Raw genomic sequence first — 15,823 nt, 5'->3', positions numbered from 1 at the left:
GCTTCACTCCAGTATCGCCGGTCCACAACTCAGACAACCCTCTACCATCACAGCACACATAACACATTCACTTCACAAATTCACTTTAGTAGTTTGTTCAAAAGGTCTGCATCTTTCAACTTCTCTAGTCAAAAGAGGCCACATTAGTTAACATTTTGAAACATGGATCAACATCACTTTTCTTGTGCAGCATTCAGATGGTTTTTACAAATGAGTAAACTTTTGAATCCTGAGCTAATTGTTGTATTTCTTTCCAAAAAAAAGGGAAAAAGGCAATGAGCAACTTGGCAAGACATTTCCCACAAACTGCAAAAATTAAGTAGGCTAGATTTAGAAAATTATTTTAAAAAATAAGGAAAAATTGATAAGGATAAAAGTAAATTTATAATTGGCAGAATTCAATACTTAAAATTATGTTATATTATTATTATTATTATTATTATTATTATTATTATTCCCTTCCATTGTTTTCCCCTAATTTTACACATATTAGCATAATACTATAAATACATGTTAGGACTCTATATAATCTGCATTAACTGTTAAGTGAAACCTTTGCCAAAAAGTTGCACACATGAACCATATGTGTGAGTTCATGTTGGTTTACATATGTGAACGTTTTACCTCAATGTATTCTGACATCACACACTTACCTCAGATGTGACTGTTGCAATTCGTAGGTGCACTTTTTTTTCCTTTTTTGCACCCACCATTACATCTTACGATATTTGTTTCACATCTTAAAACTGAGCGACTGTTTGCAGACTTTACTTGACATTTCACATATTCACACATGAATATATAAATTCACAACTATGAGTTCACATGCCTTTTATAAGTGAACTTTGCAACATTTCTCAGAGGAGGTGAGAGCTGTGTGCCAAATATGCACAGAAACTAAACACACATAGACTGAACAAACCTCTTGCCCTCTATCAGACAGCAGTCGCGAGACGTGTGGGGATTTTCACGTGTTTATGTGGTTAGCGGGCTGCGGTGCCCCCTCCCTCCTTCTTTTACTCTTTGGTGGTCAGCAGTGATTGATCACATGTCCCAGACCAGCTCCTAGGTTGTAACACTGACCTTCTGCAGAAGTAAATGCAGTCCAGATAATTAACTGCTCGCCAATTAGCTGCTAAACAGGAAAGTATCATTGCCTGTGTTTTAGCCGGACCGCTGACTGAATGTGTCATTGTCATGTGGACACCATGTTTCTTTTCTCCATGAAGAGGTTTATTTGTGTTTGTGCTCGTTTCCCACAGGAAGAACTATGCAGAGCACAAAGGCTGTCACTTTTCTGGAGTCAGCAGAGTCAGGCCAGATTAAATGTTTAGGAGAGAGAAAGACGCTGCAAAGCAGGTTGTACTGGCCAAAGAAAACATATCATGCATTAAATAATAATTTAAGAAGATGTAAGAATATATATCTTTATCTCAGTAAAACTGGACATATCCGATAAGATTTGTAGTCCTGAAGCTGACAGACAAGCTGGAAAAAACTAATCAAGTAGCACCATTAAAGATATATGGAGTATTAGAGAGTGCGGACACTGGCACACTGCCCAAGGTGATTTGTTATGAGCATCACTGCACAACTTTGTAGCCCGATGAGTCACTGACAGCTGTGTGTTTTTACACATCGTCCCAGAATAGCTCCAATCGAGCTGTTCCCATTCGTAAATTCTCTCGGCCAAATTGTTTGCTGTTCCTGATTTAAATGTTGGCAACATGTGGCCTTACTTTAAATAAAGTCTAAACGGCATTAAGTCAATTTACATTTCTTCAGATGCTGTTTCTCAAAAGCGTATTACTCACAGACCAAACACACATTTTGCATGCGTTTGTGGGATTTTTGATTATATTTAGACTCAGCAGTATCTGTCCTTTCTTGTAGTTTAAGTTTTCTTCTGCCAAACAGTGCATCATGTCTACAATAATGATTTTCTATGAAGCATTTCTTGTTTCTTGCTCTTTATAAATTAATCTGACTGGCATTGAAACTAAACCAGCGTTTCCACAAGTTCTTCAATCCCAACAAGTCCCATCCTTTTTATGGCTTTCCCCATCCTGTACAGAAATGCTCTGTGCTTAATTTTTTCAAAGACAGAACTCAATAGGGGAATGGCAGAAGAATGGAGGGAAAGAAAAACGGAGGGAGGTGAGGAGGAGGGTTGTGAAAATTGCCGTTGGCTGCCACCCAGGGCCCAGTCTTTGTGGTAATGAAGGGTTAGAGGCAGCGTTATTGCTCCCAGATGCCGTGCGGCTTCTCTGCCGCCCTTTGATGCATGGCCCAAGTCACCAGGACTTTTCTATCAGACTCACATCAACGTACACACACACACACACACACACACACACACTAAGATATGCAGCCTCTTAAAACAACATGGATGCCGTAAACGACTGTCTTCTTGGTTTTGCCCACCAAACTCAGATTTGTTTCAAAGTGTTAATTGGACACGGTCTGTGAAAGGTCCTTGTGTGTGTCTTTATACATACATCTGTGTGTTTTAGTGTGTGTGTATGTGTGTGTGTGTGTGTGTGTGTGTGTGAGAGAGAGAGACCATATTTCATCCACATTTTGAATTAGTGTTTGAGCCTTTGAGACGTTTTTTTGGACGGCACACAGAGTGGTGAAGTGCCTTTATGAATCCAGAAGTGAACTTCCTCTGGCTTTTCGTAATGAGCCTGCTATTACTCACTAGCAAAATAAAACCATGGAAAATACTTTGCTCTCACACTGTTCCAAACACCACAGGTTAAGTGCACTGCCTGAGTTACTGTGTATGTTTGTGTGTGTGTGTGTGTGAGTAAAAGATATTGCAGTAGAGGTTCAGACAAAAAGGAGGCATACCACACACACACACACAAAAAGCAAAACAATGCATGTGGAAATTAATAAAATCAGTCAGGGTGAATAATGTGTAATGTTTTATACTGTAAGGGAACGTCTAAGCAAGCCAACTTTCGACTGATTCAAACCCAGCATCCTAAGTCAAAGGGTCAGATCACCCACATTTTAAAAAGACATATTTTTCCATAAACCTCTTGTGTGGTTTAGATATCAGTCTCTGTGATTTCTGCCTCCAATCTAACATAATGGAGGTGATCATAAGGAATGGCATTCAAAAAAACCTAACAGCAACAGCTCTTTTTAGCAGCAGTATTCTGGGCCCTGTGGATAACACACAGAGCTCATCGTGACTTATTTTCAGAGGGATTTCTTTGGTGCTTTTCTCATTCAAAGTCTATGAATCACCCTGAGTAATGGACAGTCCTTAGGATAACCAAGTGAACTGACCTGTTAACCTCCTTTCATGCAGGGCTCTTGTAAAAAGACAAAACATATAAAATGAGTATGAATCTATTAAATGTGACTGACATCGTCCTTTATAATAAGTATGTGGGTTTTTGCTTGCGGTAGGTTCACTGAAACCCCAAGGCCAGCCACACCCAGGGCATCTTTAGCTACTGTGCTGGTGTGTCCAATGTGACATAAACAAGGTCACATTGACATAAACTCAATAACCAGTTTATGAGCTATAGTCTAACAGCCCTGAAATATATCCTACTTCTGTTGAAAATAGAGGTGTTCAGCTATTGAATTTTATTGTGTTATACTGACACGTTTCTGTTACTTTGTCCACTCCGTTTATATCTGTGTGGGTAGGCTAAATAAAAGGAACACCTGTCTGGATAACGCAATACAGTTTAACAGCAGCACAAACTGCAGCCTCCAAATTGATCAGTATGTTGAATCAAAACCTCTCTAAAGAATCTGCTGACATTACTAACTTAATGAGGTTAAGGTGAGTGCAGGACTGTTGTATTAGAAGGCATTAATTTTATTGAGGTGTACTTGATAAAATGGCAGCTGAGTGTATTTTTTACAGTAATTTACACAAACACATGAGAGACAGTTTTGCTACTAATCTCTGTAGAAAACACATCAGGAAGAATTATCTGTTGATTACTAATCTGAAGAGATATTGACACAAGTCACTTGAGTCAGACTCAAGTCAGACTTGGACTAAAACCAATGAGTCATGACTTCACTTGGACTTGAGCCTTTTTTTCTTTCTTTTTTTAAGATTATTTTTTTGGCTTTTTGCCTTTATTTGAGACAGGACAGATATAGCGTGAAAGGGGAGAGAGAGTGGGGATGACATGCAGCAAAGGGCCAAGGCCAGAATCGAACCCACAGCCGCTGCAGCGAGGACACAGCCTCTGCACACGGGGTCCCTGCCCTACCGACTGAGTTACTGGGACAAAAACATACAGAAATCATGCTGTTGTGGTGCTGGTTAGTAGAGCTTTGTTAATTTAATAAATCATGACTGGTGAATAGAGTTTAATGACTTTTTTAGGACTTTATACTATACATGACTTCAAAGTTCACAACATAAACATTTTAAATGTGTATTTATTGAAAGTTTGTTAATTCAGAAGCTGACAGGAAGTAAACAGGGACCACAGCTGTTGCCCTAGCAACCGAATATCAGTGAAATGGATAAGCAGGAATAGAATATAGAATCAGAACTATATCATTCTAGAGTCATTGTGAGTTATTTCAAGTTATTGACTGCAAAGTGCATCTTTCTGTCAACAGTACAATTGCTTATCAAGCAGAGCCCAGAAAACTGTGGAACTCTGTTTTCTGGTCTATCATGGAAGATTACACCATTCATGCTCATCTCAAGGCAGAAGCCCATAAAGTGGCTGACCTGATGACAGACAGTCAGAAGAAGCCAAAATCCAAGTTAGACCAACAGACTTGTGAAGACCTTGACGAGAACAGCTTCTGGTCTCTCATGGAAGATGAGGACATTCATGCTCATCTTAAGACAGAAGCCCACAAGGTGACTTACCTGATTGCAGACAGTCAGATGATGCCGAAAACCAAGTTAGACCAACAGACTTGTGAAAACCTTGATGAGGACAGCTTCTGGTCTCTCATGGAAGATGAGGACATTTATGTTCATTTCAAGGAGGAAGCCTTCAAGGTGGCTGACCTGATTGCCAGGGAGTCAGGTAATCAGATGACCGCCAGTTACAAGAAGGACTGGACGACTCCTAAAGAAAATGCGGGACAAAACTTCTGGACCTTGATGGAGGATGAGGCAATTCATGCCCATCTGAAGCATGAAGCCTTTAAGGTGGCTGAGATGATTGCCACAGACTGGGGCTCCAGCTCTCAGGACAGTCTCAGCATTGTGGAGGTTGAAAGTCCTGCCGAGGTATCCCTCCCTCTGCTGTCTTTCACCGCCACTCCTCCTCCTGTTACCACAGCCGAATCATCTAAACCTTCCCAGGTGAGACCATCTTCTCCAAAGACTGATGAAGACAAGCAGCGACTGTGGCCATTGCCCAGTCCTAAGAGAAGCCTGGACGATATCTTCAAACTTCTTGACTCTCATGACTGGGTAAAAAAAATTGATGGTTTAACTTCCATGCAAGATCTGGCAAGGAACCATCCGGACTTACTGAAGGCCACACTTCGCAAAGCCTGTCTGGGTGTCATAGAGGAGGTTAAAAACCTGCGCTCCAAGGTGTCTTGCGCTGCTATGGCCACCCTGAGTGAGATGTATACTCACCTCCAGAGAACCATGGATGATATGGTTGAGGACACAGGTTGCGCCCTGATACTGAAAGTGTCTGATTCCAACATCTTCATCCAGCAGCAGGCAAATATGGCCTTAGATGCCATGGTTCAAAACTGCAGCCCTGGCCGTACCATCAACACACTGCTGAATGCAGGACTCACTCACCGCAACGCTGCAGTTAGAGCAAGCACAGCTCAGCACCTCAGCAAGTTATGCGACAACCTTGGAGCCACACGGATCCTAACTGGGGGCAAGAACTTCACCAAACGCTTCCTTGTTGCTGTGAGCAAAATATGTTTGGATGCTGCAGTCAATGTAAGGCGCCATGGACATGTCATCGTCCATAATCTCTCCACCCACAGCAGCTTCTATAAGCAGTGGAACGAGGTGGTCTCAGAGAGGGATAGACGCTCGCTGGAGGAACTCATGAAGAAGCTGAAAACAGCAAAAGGACCCCCTAGCAAGGGCCTGTAATAACATCACTGATGTGATGTTAATTTCAAATAAATGTCTTGCATGAATTTAATGACAAAAGAGACGTGTTATTTAATCAGTGCACAATATGTCTTCAAGTTATATTATTTAATTCCCCCCAAATATAAAAAAAACTCTTGAGAAAGTGCTTTGAGAACAAATCTGAATGTTGCTGGCAGTGTGGGCCTTTAGGTCATAATTCTCCTTAAGTTGTGTTACAGTACTGAATTAGGTTTGTTTCTCACTATTTGTTCTTTACATGTTCTCAAAAATTTCCTCTGCATTTACAAATCTTCCTCTGCATATTGATTACACACAGAATCACACACACAAATGTATTAAATAGTGGGTACATGCACAAAATGACCAAGTACACACAAAACCTTTCTGTTTCCATGGTGATTATTGCAAACAGAAGGTCCCCTGACAGCCCAGTAGTGGTTTGGCCATCACACAGCCATTCCTCACTGGCAGTGTTTGTGTCTTTCTGCCTGTCTGTCTCTTGGAAGTTGATTCACAGAGTTTGGGTCTCATGCAAGTAAAATTGCTGCGGATAAAGGTCAAGTAAAGTGTGTGTGTGTGGACTTCATACGTATGTATCTCATATAGCTAATGCATATCATGTGTGCATCTGCATGTTGGAGTTTGTTTTCTCATGTGTCCCTGCTGCGTGCGTGCTGCAGAACATTGGAAATCTGTACATTTGGCCACTATTGCTGGCTGGCTTTTATGGGAGCATATGGGAAAGCACTCAACTCCCAACTTCCCTTAACACAACTACACACACACACACACACACAAGATGGGCTGATTGATGGAAAAAAAATGTGATAATCTGTCAGAAGTGGGACAGTTGCAATAATACTCGTACATGGGTATACATTTGTAGTTCTTCTTCTCTGGCAATTTTTAATTAATTTGTAAAGTAGTTATCTAATAATAATATCTAATCTAATAATAGTGAAGAGAAAAGCACAATATTTCCCTCTGAAGTGTAGTGGAGTAGAGGTGGAAAGGGGAATGAGATTAAAATAACGTAAAAGCTATGCAAAAGCACTTAAATACAAGCACTTGAGTAAATGTACTTAGTTACATTCCAGCTCTGGTTAGCAGTGAGACACACAGTAACTGAAATTACAGTAACTGGGATCAATGCACCAAGTATCATTATCTAAATTTCATTACATGATGCTATTCATGCATTTTTTATTTTTTTATTTTTTTAAATGTTCCCCCAATGTCAAAGTAATTTTTGTGAAATTAAATGTTTTCTCTTACTTTGGTAAGAATGCTCTGGACCACTCGTAAACTGTTCTCTCACCTAAGAGAAAAACAAAAATAAGAAAACATTGGTGAATCTCCCAAATCAAAATGTACTAACAAAATGAGAACAAATTGTGGATATGAGCAAAAATAAGAGAAACTTTTTTGTTCGTATATCCTTTCTTGCATGAGGCCCATTGTTTTGCAATGGGCCTAGTCCAAAATCAAGATCAGAAAGTCTTGAGTCAAGTCCAAAGTTAACCTGTTCAGAACCCTGTTATTTTCCAAACGCACATACAAAAAATATTGTAGTGGTGGATTTTGACTCCAAATGCACTCAGAAATCATAAGCAAGAAAAATTAAACATTACCATTTTTACTTTAACAGCTGTTTAAACACAACTAACTTACTTTAGCAGCATAATTAACACACTGAAACATGCATTGCGCTTTCTTGTTTTCTCACAGTTGGCCGTGCTTGTCAAAAAGGGGACATGGCTCTTCTGCAGTCCATTTAAAATTATCTCTTAACACTGAGATTGGCCATTTAAAATTATCTCTTAACACTGAGATTGGCTTATAGACATCCCATCAAATAAGTCTCTACATTTAGGTGAAATCAGATGACAGTAATTGTAATTCTAGACATCCCAGAAAAGATTTGTCCATTGGAATCAACAGGGGATCTGAATGGGTTAACAATTTCCAAGTCAAATCTCAAATCCTTAACTTTTGAGGTTTGAGTCCCTAACAAGTCAGAATGCTCTCTTCAGCAAATATAATGCCAATTTAACAACAGAATAATATGTCGGATTTTCAAATGTAGTGAGTTATTTTTGAAGTGTGTATTTATTTGTTATAAGTGTCTTAAAAAGGTACGTAGTTGTGAAGCAAACAGTTGTAAAGAATTAGATCACCAGCTATGGTTATATTAGCCTCGTCTTACTGGCCTTTGTGCACCTTCAATTGTCAAACGAAGTTGGAAGTTCCTGTATCTTCATCTTTTGACCCGAACATTTTGCATACTGCAATAAATTTTTTGTTGACCACAGCATAGTTTTTGTACACAAACCGAAAAAAATCTGATGTTTTTTTTTCAGAAACGTAACATTAGTTTTTCAAGGTTCTCTCCTGCAATTTGATTGGATGGTGTTGGACTGGTTCAGACAAAGTGGATCTGGAGAATTAAGTGTAAACTTTTTGTGAATGATTCCGGAAATGAAGGGACATTGATTTATTTGTGGCAAATTTTTTAAAAAACAAACTTTTTCATCTTTGAGATTAGGGGGAAGCTGTCAAGTATTTTCAAGTAAAAAGGCTCAAGACCGTCACTGGTGTCCAAGCTGAGTTGTATATCTTTTTGGATTTTGTCAAGTCGTGTTAAAAGTCATCAAATTGTGACTCACGTCTGCTTCGGCTTTAAGTCATAGACTCGGGTTCACAGCTCAGATTTTTAGGCATTAAACCTGATTCTTCTAACTATTTTTATAGTAATAACCAACATTAATATTATTATATCTACGTTGTTTTATCAGATACTTTGCCATTCTGTCTCTGCTTTAGTTGACTTTCTCTGTACTTTCCCCTCATCACGCACACACCAGTCCCCCTCCCCCTCTTCCTCCTGCCTTTCCAACTCTCCTGACTGGATTTACTGGCCAGAGGAGAGGAAAATGTATGAATCAGTCCAAGGTTGCTCACTCCCAGGGAGAGGAAAAGCCAGAGAGAGCAAGGGAACAAGGGGAAAGAGGGGGAAAAAAAAGATGAAGCGCGAGAGAGAAAAGGGAGGAAGATGGAGAAATACTGAACAAACTTCGAGACGAAGGACGGGGACCTCTTTGCCCTATAAATGATGATGTCAGCAGTCTGGGGCGACTGCTTGTTTAGTTTTTTTGTAGAGCACCTGGGTGTACCATCGCTGCCAAATGTTTGTGTGTGTGTGTGTGTGAGTTTTTACATGCATTTAGGGGATATGACCATTTGGCTGCACAGGTCATAAATCCTTTGATGAAGGAGTTTAGTCACACACACGCAACCCCCCGTCTCCCTCTCTTGCTTTCATTCACACGCGCGAGCGCACACACACACACACACACACACACACACACACACACACATACACACACACACACACACACACACAGGGTTGGGCAGGGCAGGCCGGTGGTTAGCTATCCAGATGGTTTTAAGGTTAGTTAGAGACTACGTTTAAAGGTGCTGTTTGCAAAGCAACGTGTGTGTATTTGTGTGTGTGCACATTCAGTGTATGTTTAAAGAAACTCACTCACTCTGCACTATTTTTGGCTTCTCCCTCTCTTTTTAAAATACTAATTTTACTGTTGATTGTAAAACACACACACACACACACACACACACACACACACACACACACACACAAATGCACCCTCGGCAAGGAAATTCCATTTAGTAACAACAGACTTTGGAGGAGAGTTAAACCACAACATGTGCGTGTGCGTATGTGTGTGTGTGCATGTGTAGGAGAGATAGTGAAGGAGCGAGAGTGCTGGCATGTGTCAAACTGTAGCTGACTAACTTTGAGGTTCCCTGATTCATAAATAGTTGGATGTCTGGATATCATATGCTCTGTGCAGATTTACAAGTACAAGAGATTTCTACACTAGAACGCGGTTTCTTTCCCTCTCTCTGGATGTGTGTGTTTCTCATTTGTTGCTGCTGCCCCCCCCTCCTCCTTTTTTGTCTTTTTTTTCACTCTGCACAACTGTAATCAAAACCACAGACTGGAGGGCTGTGTACGACTTTCCCATTCGTCTCTTTTGGCTTTTTTTCTTCTCATTTTTTGTCTGCTGTTAAATTCAATATGTGAACGTTGACTCCTGATTTCCCCTAGCTCTTTCATCTGCTTTCTTTTTGTCCCTTTTAATCAAGTTTCTGTCTTTGTTTCTCTTAATATAATAAAAAATATATATTAAGTAGAAAATTGAGCAGCCCAGAATGATTATACTACATTGTCAACTTTTGCGATGGTTCTGTTATTTTGGTCTAATTTACAATGTTGCAGTGCATAATACTGTACATCTCTATGACTGTTTTTATTCATTAGCCAAATTCTTCACCCACAGAGGGAGTCAGTCTCTTTCTTTCTCTGCATCACATGAACAACCAGTGTGTTTCTCTTTCGCCTCCTGCAGGAGAAGGAGAAGAAGTACATGCTGCAGGTGGACAACCTGAAGCTGCGCGATGTGGAGAAAGGCTTCATGTCCAGCAAGCACATCTTTGCCCTCTTCAACACTGAACAGAGGTTTGTATTATACATGCACACACATCCATACACACACCATACACACACACACACACACACACACACAACAGACCCCCATAATTGATCACAAGATAAGGTTTTTTTTTTTCTAAAATCTCAATATTTTGTTCAGACAAATGAGACAATTGAACAGACACAATCAAAAAGTTATATACAAGCACACATAACTTTAATACAGATGAAAATAAACTTTGATTGTTGGCCTTTGATATGTAGCTCACTTGTACATTTCATGATTCATGTCACTTACATGCAAAATTGACTTTACTTGAAAAAAAATACTTACCCCCTATATCTATAATCTATACCAGGATTGTATAATTTGTGTGTAAAATCTCAAACTTAAAAGTCACTATAAAAAATTAATGTAGTGGATTGAAAAGTATAATATTTGCCTCTGAAATGTAGTGAAAATGTACCTCAGTAATTGAATAAATATACATAGCTACTTCTGGCCAAAGGTAGAAAGATGTACAGCTGTTCAAGCAGCGGTGTAGTTGTAGTTGATAACATGGGTGTACTATTTAGATGGGAAGGTTGCTGAGAAAGAAGTGGGTATACCCTCCTATATATATTACACTGGATTTTTGGCTGCGAGGTCGGCATACTGTAAATGGCCAGAAAAAGCGGTAGGTATACCCCTATACCTGCGTATACCCTCCTCTACACCACTGTGTTCAAGTGACAAATTTAAGTATTAAAAATAATACAGAAAAACGTGAAGAACGCCATATAGAATTGTGTTTCCACAGGAATGTGTATAAGGACTACCGTCAGCTGGAGCTGGCCTGTGAGACTCAGGAAGACATTGATGCTTGGAAGGCCTCCTTCCTCAGAGCTGGAGTTTATCCTGAACGGGTCACGGTAACATTTGTTAAAGTATTTGTTTTATGCACACATACATAAAGTGAGGATTGAAAATATTATTAGCAAGATAGTTAGTTGTTGTTTTCTGCTTAAAAGACTGGATTGATTGCAAGCCATACACAACGTAAAACCATATGCAAAAACACATTATTAGACTTGATTTTGTTCAGATTGCATAAACTAAAATGAGAGCTAATTATTGATTTGTTTGTCTTTTGCATGAGGTGTCAGACTGTTGTTGGGATGTTTATTTGGAGTCTATTTAAATGTTGTCATGTGTCCCATGTGATACTGTATCTGTCCTCTTTCTTTGTCTGTTTTCCTCATCACTGTTTGACCTTACAGGAGAAGGAAGGAAAGGTATGTTTCTTTTTGGTCTGTATCCTGCATTCCATCATTTTGCGTCAAGGTTTCGTCCTAAAACAGCTATTCAGAAAGACTAATGCGTTTACCATCTCCTTCAGAGTTATCAGTCACCCTTTATCTACTACAGCTGTATCTACAGCTTCTCTATCTCTTTCTTGCTGAAGCCTAACTAAAGTTTAAAACTCTATGTCTTCCATCATTTGGCTCTGCAGAGTGACGGTGGTGATGAAAATGGCTCTGATAACATAATGCACAGCATGGACCCTCAGTTGGAGCGCCAGGTGGAAACCATTCGTAACCTTGTTGACTCCTACATGGCCATCGTCAACAAAACTGTTCGTGACTTGATGCCCAAGACCATCATGCACCTCATGATTAACAATGTGAGCTGTAAAGTCTCCCAAAACTATTTATGTTTCAAACACAGTAAAAAGAACAGAAACTTAAACTTCAATCACAAAATGTCATTTGGTCCAGACTAAGGAGTTCATTAACGCAGACCTGCTGGCCCAGCTGTACTCGTGCGGCGACCAGAACACGCTGATGGAGGAGTCTCAGGAGCAAGCCATGCACCGTGATGAGATGCTGCGGATGTACCACGCCCTGCGGGAGGCCCTCAGCATCATCGGTGACATCAGCACATCCACCATAAGCACCGCCATGCCACCTCCTGTGGATGACTCCTGGCTGCAAGTGCAGCGGGGCGGTTCTGGAGGAAGGTAAGCAACAATGAGAATAGACAGAGGAAGAGCATTAGAGGCTGTGAGCTGCCCCTTTTTATGCCTCCAGTACAGGCTTTGAGTTTGTTTTGTCTATCCAATCATTTGTCCCATTCATGTGAACGTAATATCTCAGGGACACCCTTAGGGAATTTCTTCAAATTTGGCACAAATATCCAGTTGGACTAAGATTTTGGCGGTCAAAGGTCACTGTAACCCTGTCCTTCACACCGGATATCTCAAGGACACCTTAAGGGAATTTCTTTAAATTGGCACAAATGTTCACTTAAACTCAAGAGGAAGATGGCTAGAATTTGGTAGTCAAAGGTCAAGGTCACAAAAATATATATATATATATATATATATATATAATATATATATATATATATATATATTACTCCGTAAACCTCATATTCTACTGTAAAATGCTGTAATAAATTTAAAGGTGATATAATGTTGAATAAATTTACACTATTGACACTGTAAGATAATAGTAGGATGCTAGTAACTGCAGCTGCCAGTAGTTTACTGCGATTTTACAGGACAAAGTGTTACAGTGTAGCCTTGGAGTTATTTATTTTTATCTGGGTCACTATTGAACTATCAAGTAAAAAATGAGCTTTGCAGGCTATCACGCTCAGATAGGTTATTCTGTTTTTTTGAAGCAGTAGAATGTGTCTCCTCCTTTTTCCACCAGGTCTCCCAGCTACCAGTCCAACTCCAAACCGCAGGGCTCCTCCAGCCCGTCCGGGCTCTCTCGGGCCTCCCCCTGGGCCTCCTCCTTCTGGGGGACCCCCTGTCCCATCTCGCCCAGGGGCTTCTCCGGACCCTTACAGTGGGCCACCACCCACCGTGCCCTCCCGGCCTAACCGCGCACCCCCAAGTGTGCCCAGGTGAGTGAAAACATGAGGCCTTTCAAACAAACAACCCTGTTTCGATTGGTTTTATGAGGACAGAGTTTGATCCAATCCATAGCTTTTAATATTATGACAAGCGAACCGACCTGAAGTGTGGATACTCTCTGTTACTAAGGGGGATGTGAAGACACCCGGATGAGGGGATAAAGGAGGTAAATGAAGTGGAGAGCTCTGGTTGTGATAGAGGGTAGATGATTAGGTGGATAGATCGATAGAGATCCCTAAATAGATGGATAGACAGTAATATAACTTATCAACAGTGGACTATTTTTCTCGTTTCTCTTGGTTTGGGTAAAGTTGTTGGTACTTTTCTGCCACCTCTTTCAACTTTCAGCACGCTGTCAACCATCACTAACGATATCTAACCCCTCCACTGCTCATTGCTTACACCCACTTCACCTCTGTCTTCATCTGAGTAGTTCAGAAATGTGAGCGCTAACCCTTTGAAACCAAAGCAAATTGTTTTGAACTTTTCCAAAAAAGAGCAACTTAGGAAATAAATAACCTTAAAATTAGCCCCAAAAAAGAAAGATAATAATAATAATAATAACAACAATAATAATAATAATAATATAATAATAATAATAATAATAATAATAATAATAATAATAAATAATAATAATAATAATAACAAAAAAGTGCAAACAAGAAAATTACCCACAAAAATTCTTAAAAATAATAAAAGTTCTGTAATATATATATATATATATATAGAATTATTATTATACAATTATCATAAAGGTTTTTTTAGACATTTTTCCTTAGGTGTAAAAAAATAAAACTAACAGAAAACTTCTTTCCAAGTTGCTCAGTGCCTTTTTTCCTACGTTTTCAAAAGAAAGTGAGCCAGTTTATTCAGGGTTCGAAAGTTTAAATACTTGAAAGGTGTCTTGAACGCAGAAAAAGATTCACAAGAAAAGTAATGTCAATCCAGTTTTCAAAGGGTTAAAGTGAGTTAGTGATTGGAATGTGTTAGATGGGTTTTCTTTTCTGTTGCTTACTGTATCCGCCCCGTGCTCACCTGTCTTCTTGAGCTAGCTAACCTTTTTTAATGGTGTGTTTGTTGTCAAAGTAGCAGCTTGCCTCTTTTAAAGTAGGAGACACTAACGTTGCTGAGCAAAGCTCTCACTGGCCTCAAAAATGACATGGAGGAGTATCTTAATCCTCCCAAAATTCTCAATAGTGAAATTTTCCATCCCGTATTCTGTCCTAAGTGAGAGCTGAGCACATGTGACATTGGTCATTTCCTGCACTGTAACTGTTTGCACTCCTCTTCTCTTCTTCCTCCTCTTCATCCCTGTTTTCCTCACCACACCTCTGTCCCACACATGACTATGGTTCCTTCTACAGAATCACTATCACTGACCAATGAGGACTAACGTTTCTGGTACGTTTGGGTACTGTCCACCACCATCATCATAACCATCACCATCACTCTCCTTCTCTCTCTTTCTCTCAGGAGGCATCCTTTCACTGCATGCCATTTTCTTTTTTCTCACTTTTGTTTTCTCTTCTCAGAGTGCTGCATGAGCAAACACACACCCAGCTCAGAGGGTGTGTGTGTGTGTGTTTGCATCAGTGTTTGAGGTGATTTTGGAGTTGATACTAATTTATTTATTGAAGAGGTCTCAGTTTTCGTTACGGTGTCTTGTGAAAGAAGGGTTTTCTCAGATTACAGCAACGACAAGTTAATACAGGATTTCAACTGTCAAAAACGTAATTGTGGTTTTTGTGTCAGTGTTGTATGTGATGTGTGTACGCCATGACATCTCACTCATGTCGAACTTTGTCTCTGAGTGTCTGATGTTGTCTTTCAGAGTCACGGCATCTGTCAGTATCATAGTTCAGCACATACTGTAACTTACTGAGTGTGCAGATAGCACGATTCTGCCTCTTTAAAATGTTTAAAGGGACACTTCACCCCCTAAATAAAAATACATATTTTACCCCTAACATGTAGTGTTATTTATCACTCTAGATTGTTTTGGTGTGAGGCCGATATCTAAAAAATGTGTTTTCGATTTGGGGGTGGACAGTCCCTTTAAATCAGGGATACTCAATTTGCTTTGCCAGGGGACCACTTTTGCAAAATGACAGAGGGACATTGGTCAGTTAGTAAACAAATCAGTAATCAGTAATATTATCAGTACATATAACACATTGATTGTCTGTTTTCAACATTTCAATGCTTGCTGCACTGCAGAGGTCATGTGTACGCAGGGATGTTTCTTAGATTTGAGGACATTTGGGGCAATTAGCTCAGACCTCTGTGGAGTGTGGGGGCATCTGGGGGTTCCTCCCTTAGCACTTTATG

The 15,823-nt window shown here is 39.9% G+C and overlaps 1 protein-coding gene across 1 annotated transcript in view; it reads left to right on the top strand.

Moving 5' to 3' along the window:
* Positions 1–15,823, top strand: part of dnm1a (dynamin 1a) — a 60,744-nt gene that overhangs the window by 43,269 nt on the left and 1,652 nt on the right. Inside the window, exons 17-21 of the mRNA XM_042509178.1 lie at positions 10,510–10,619; positions 11,393–11,504; positions 12,086–12,256; positions 12,351–12,592; positions 13,264–13,485. Coding sequence (XP_042365112.1) covers positions 10,510–10,619; positions 11,393–11,504; positions 12,086–12,256; positions 12,351–12,592; positions 13,264–13,485 — 857 coding nt within the window. The remainder of the gene's footprint in view (positions 1–10,509; positions 10,620–11,392; positions 11,505–12,085; positions 12,257–12,350; positions 12,593–13,263; positions 13,486–15,823) is intronic.

This window comes from Plectropomus leopardus, chromosome 20, assembly GCF_008729295.1.
Source record: "Plectropomus leopardus isolate mb chromosome 20, YSFRI_Pleo_2.0, whole genome shotgun sequence".
NCBI lineage: Eukaryota > Metazoa > Chordata > Actinopteri > Perciformes > Serranidae > Plectropomus > Plectropomus leopardus.
The sequence above is the reverse complement of the archived record's forward strand: the minus strand, read 5'-3'. Positions and strand labels throughout refer to the sequence as shown.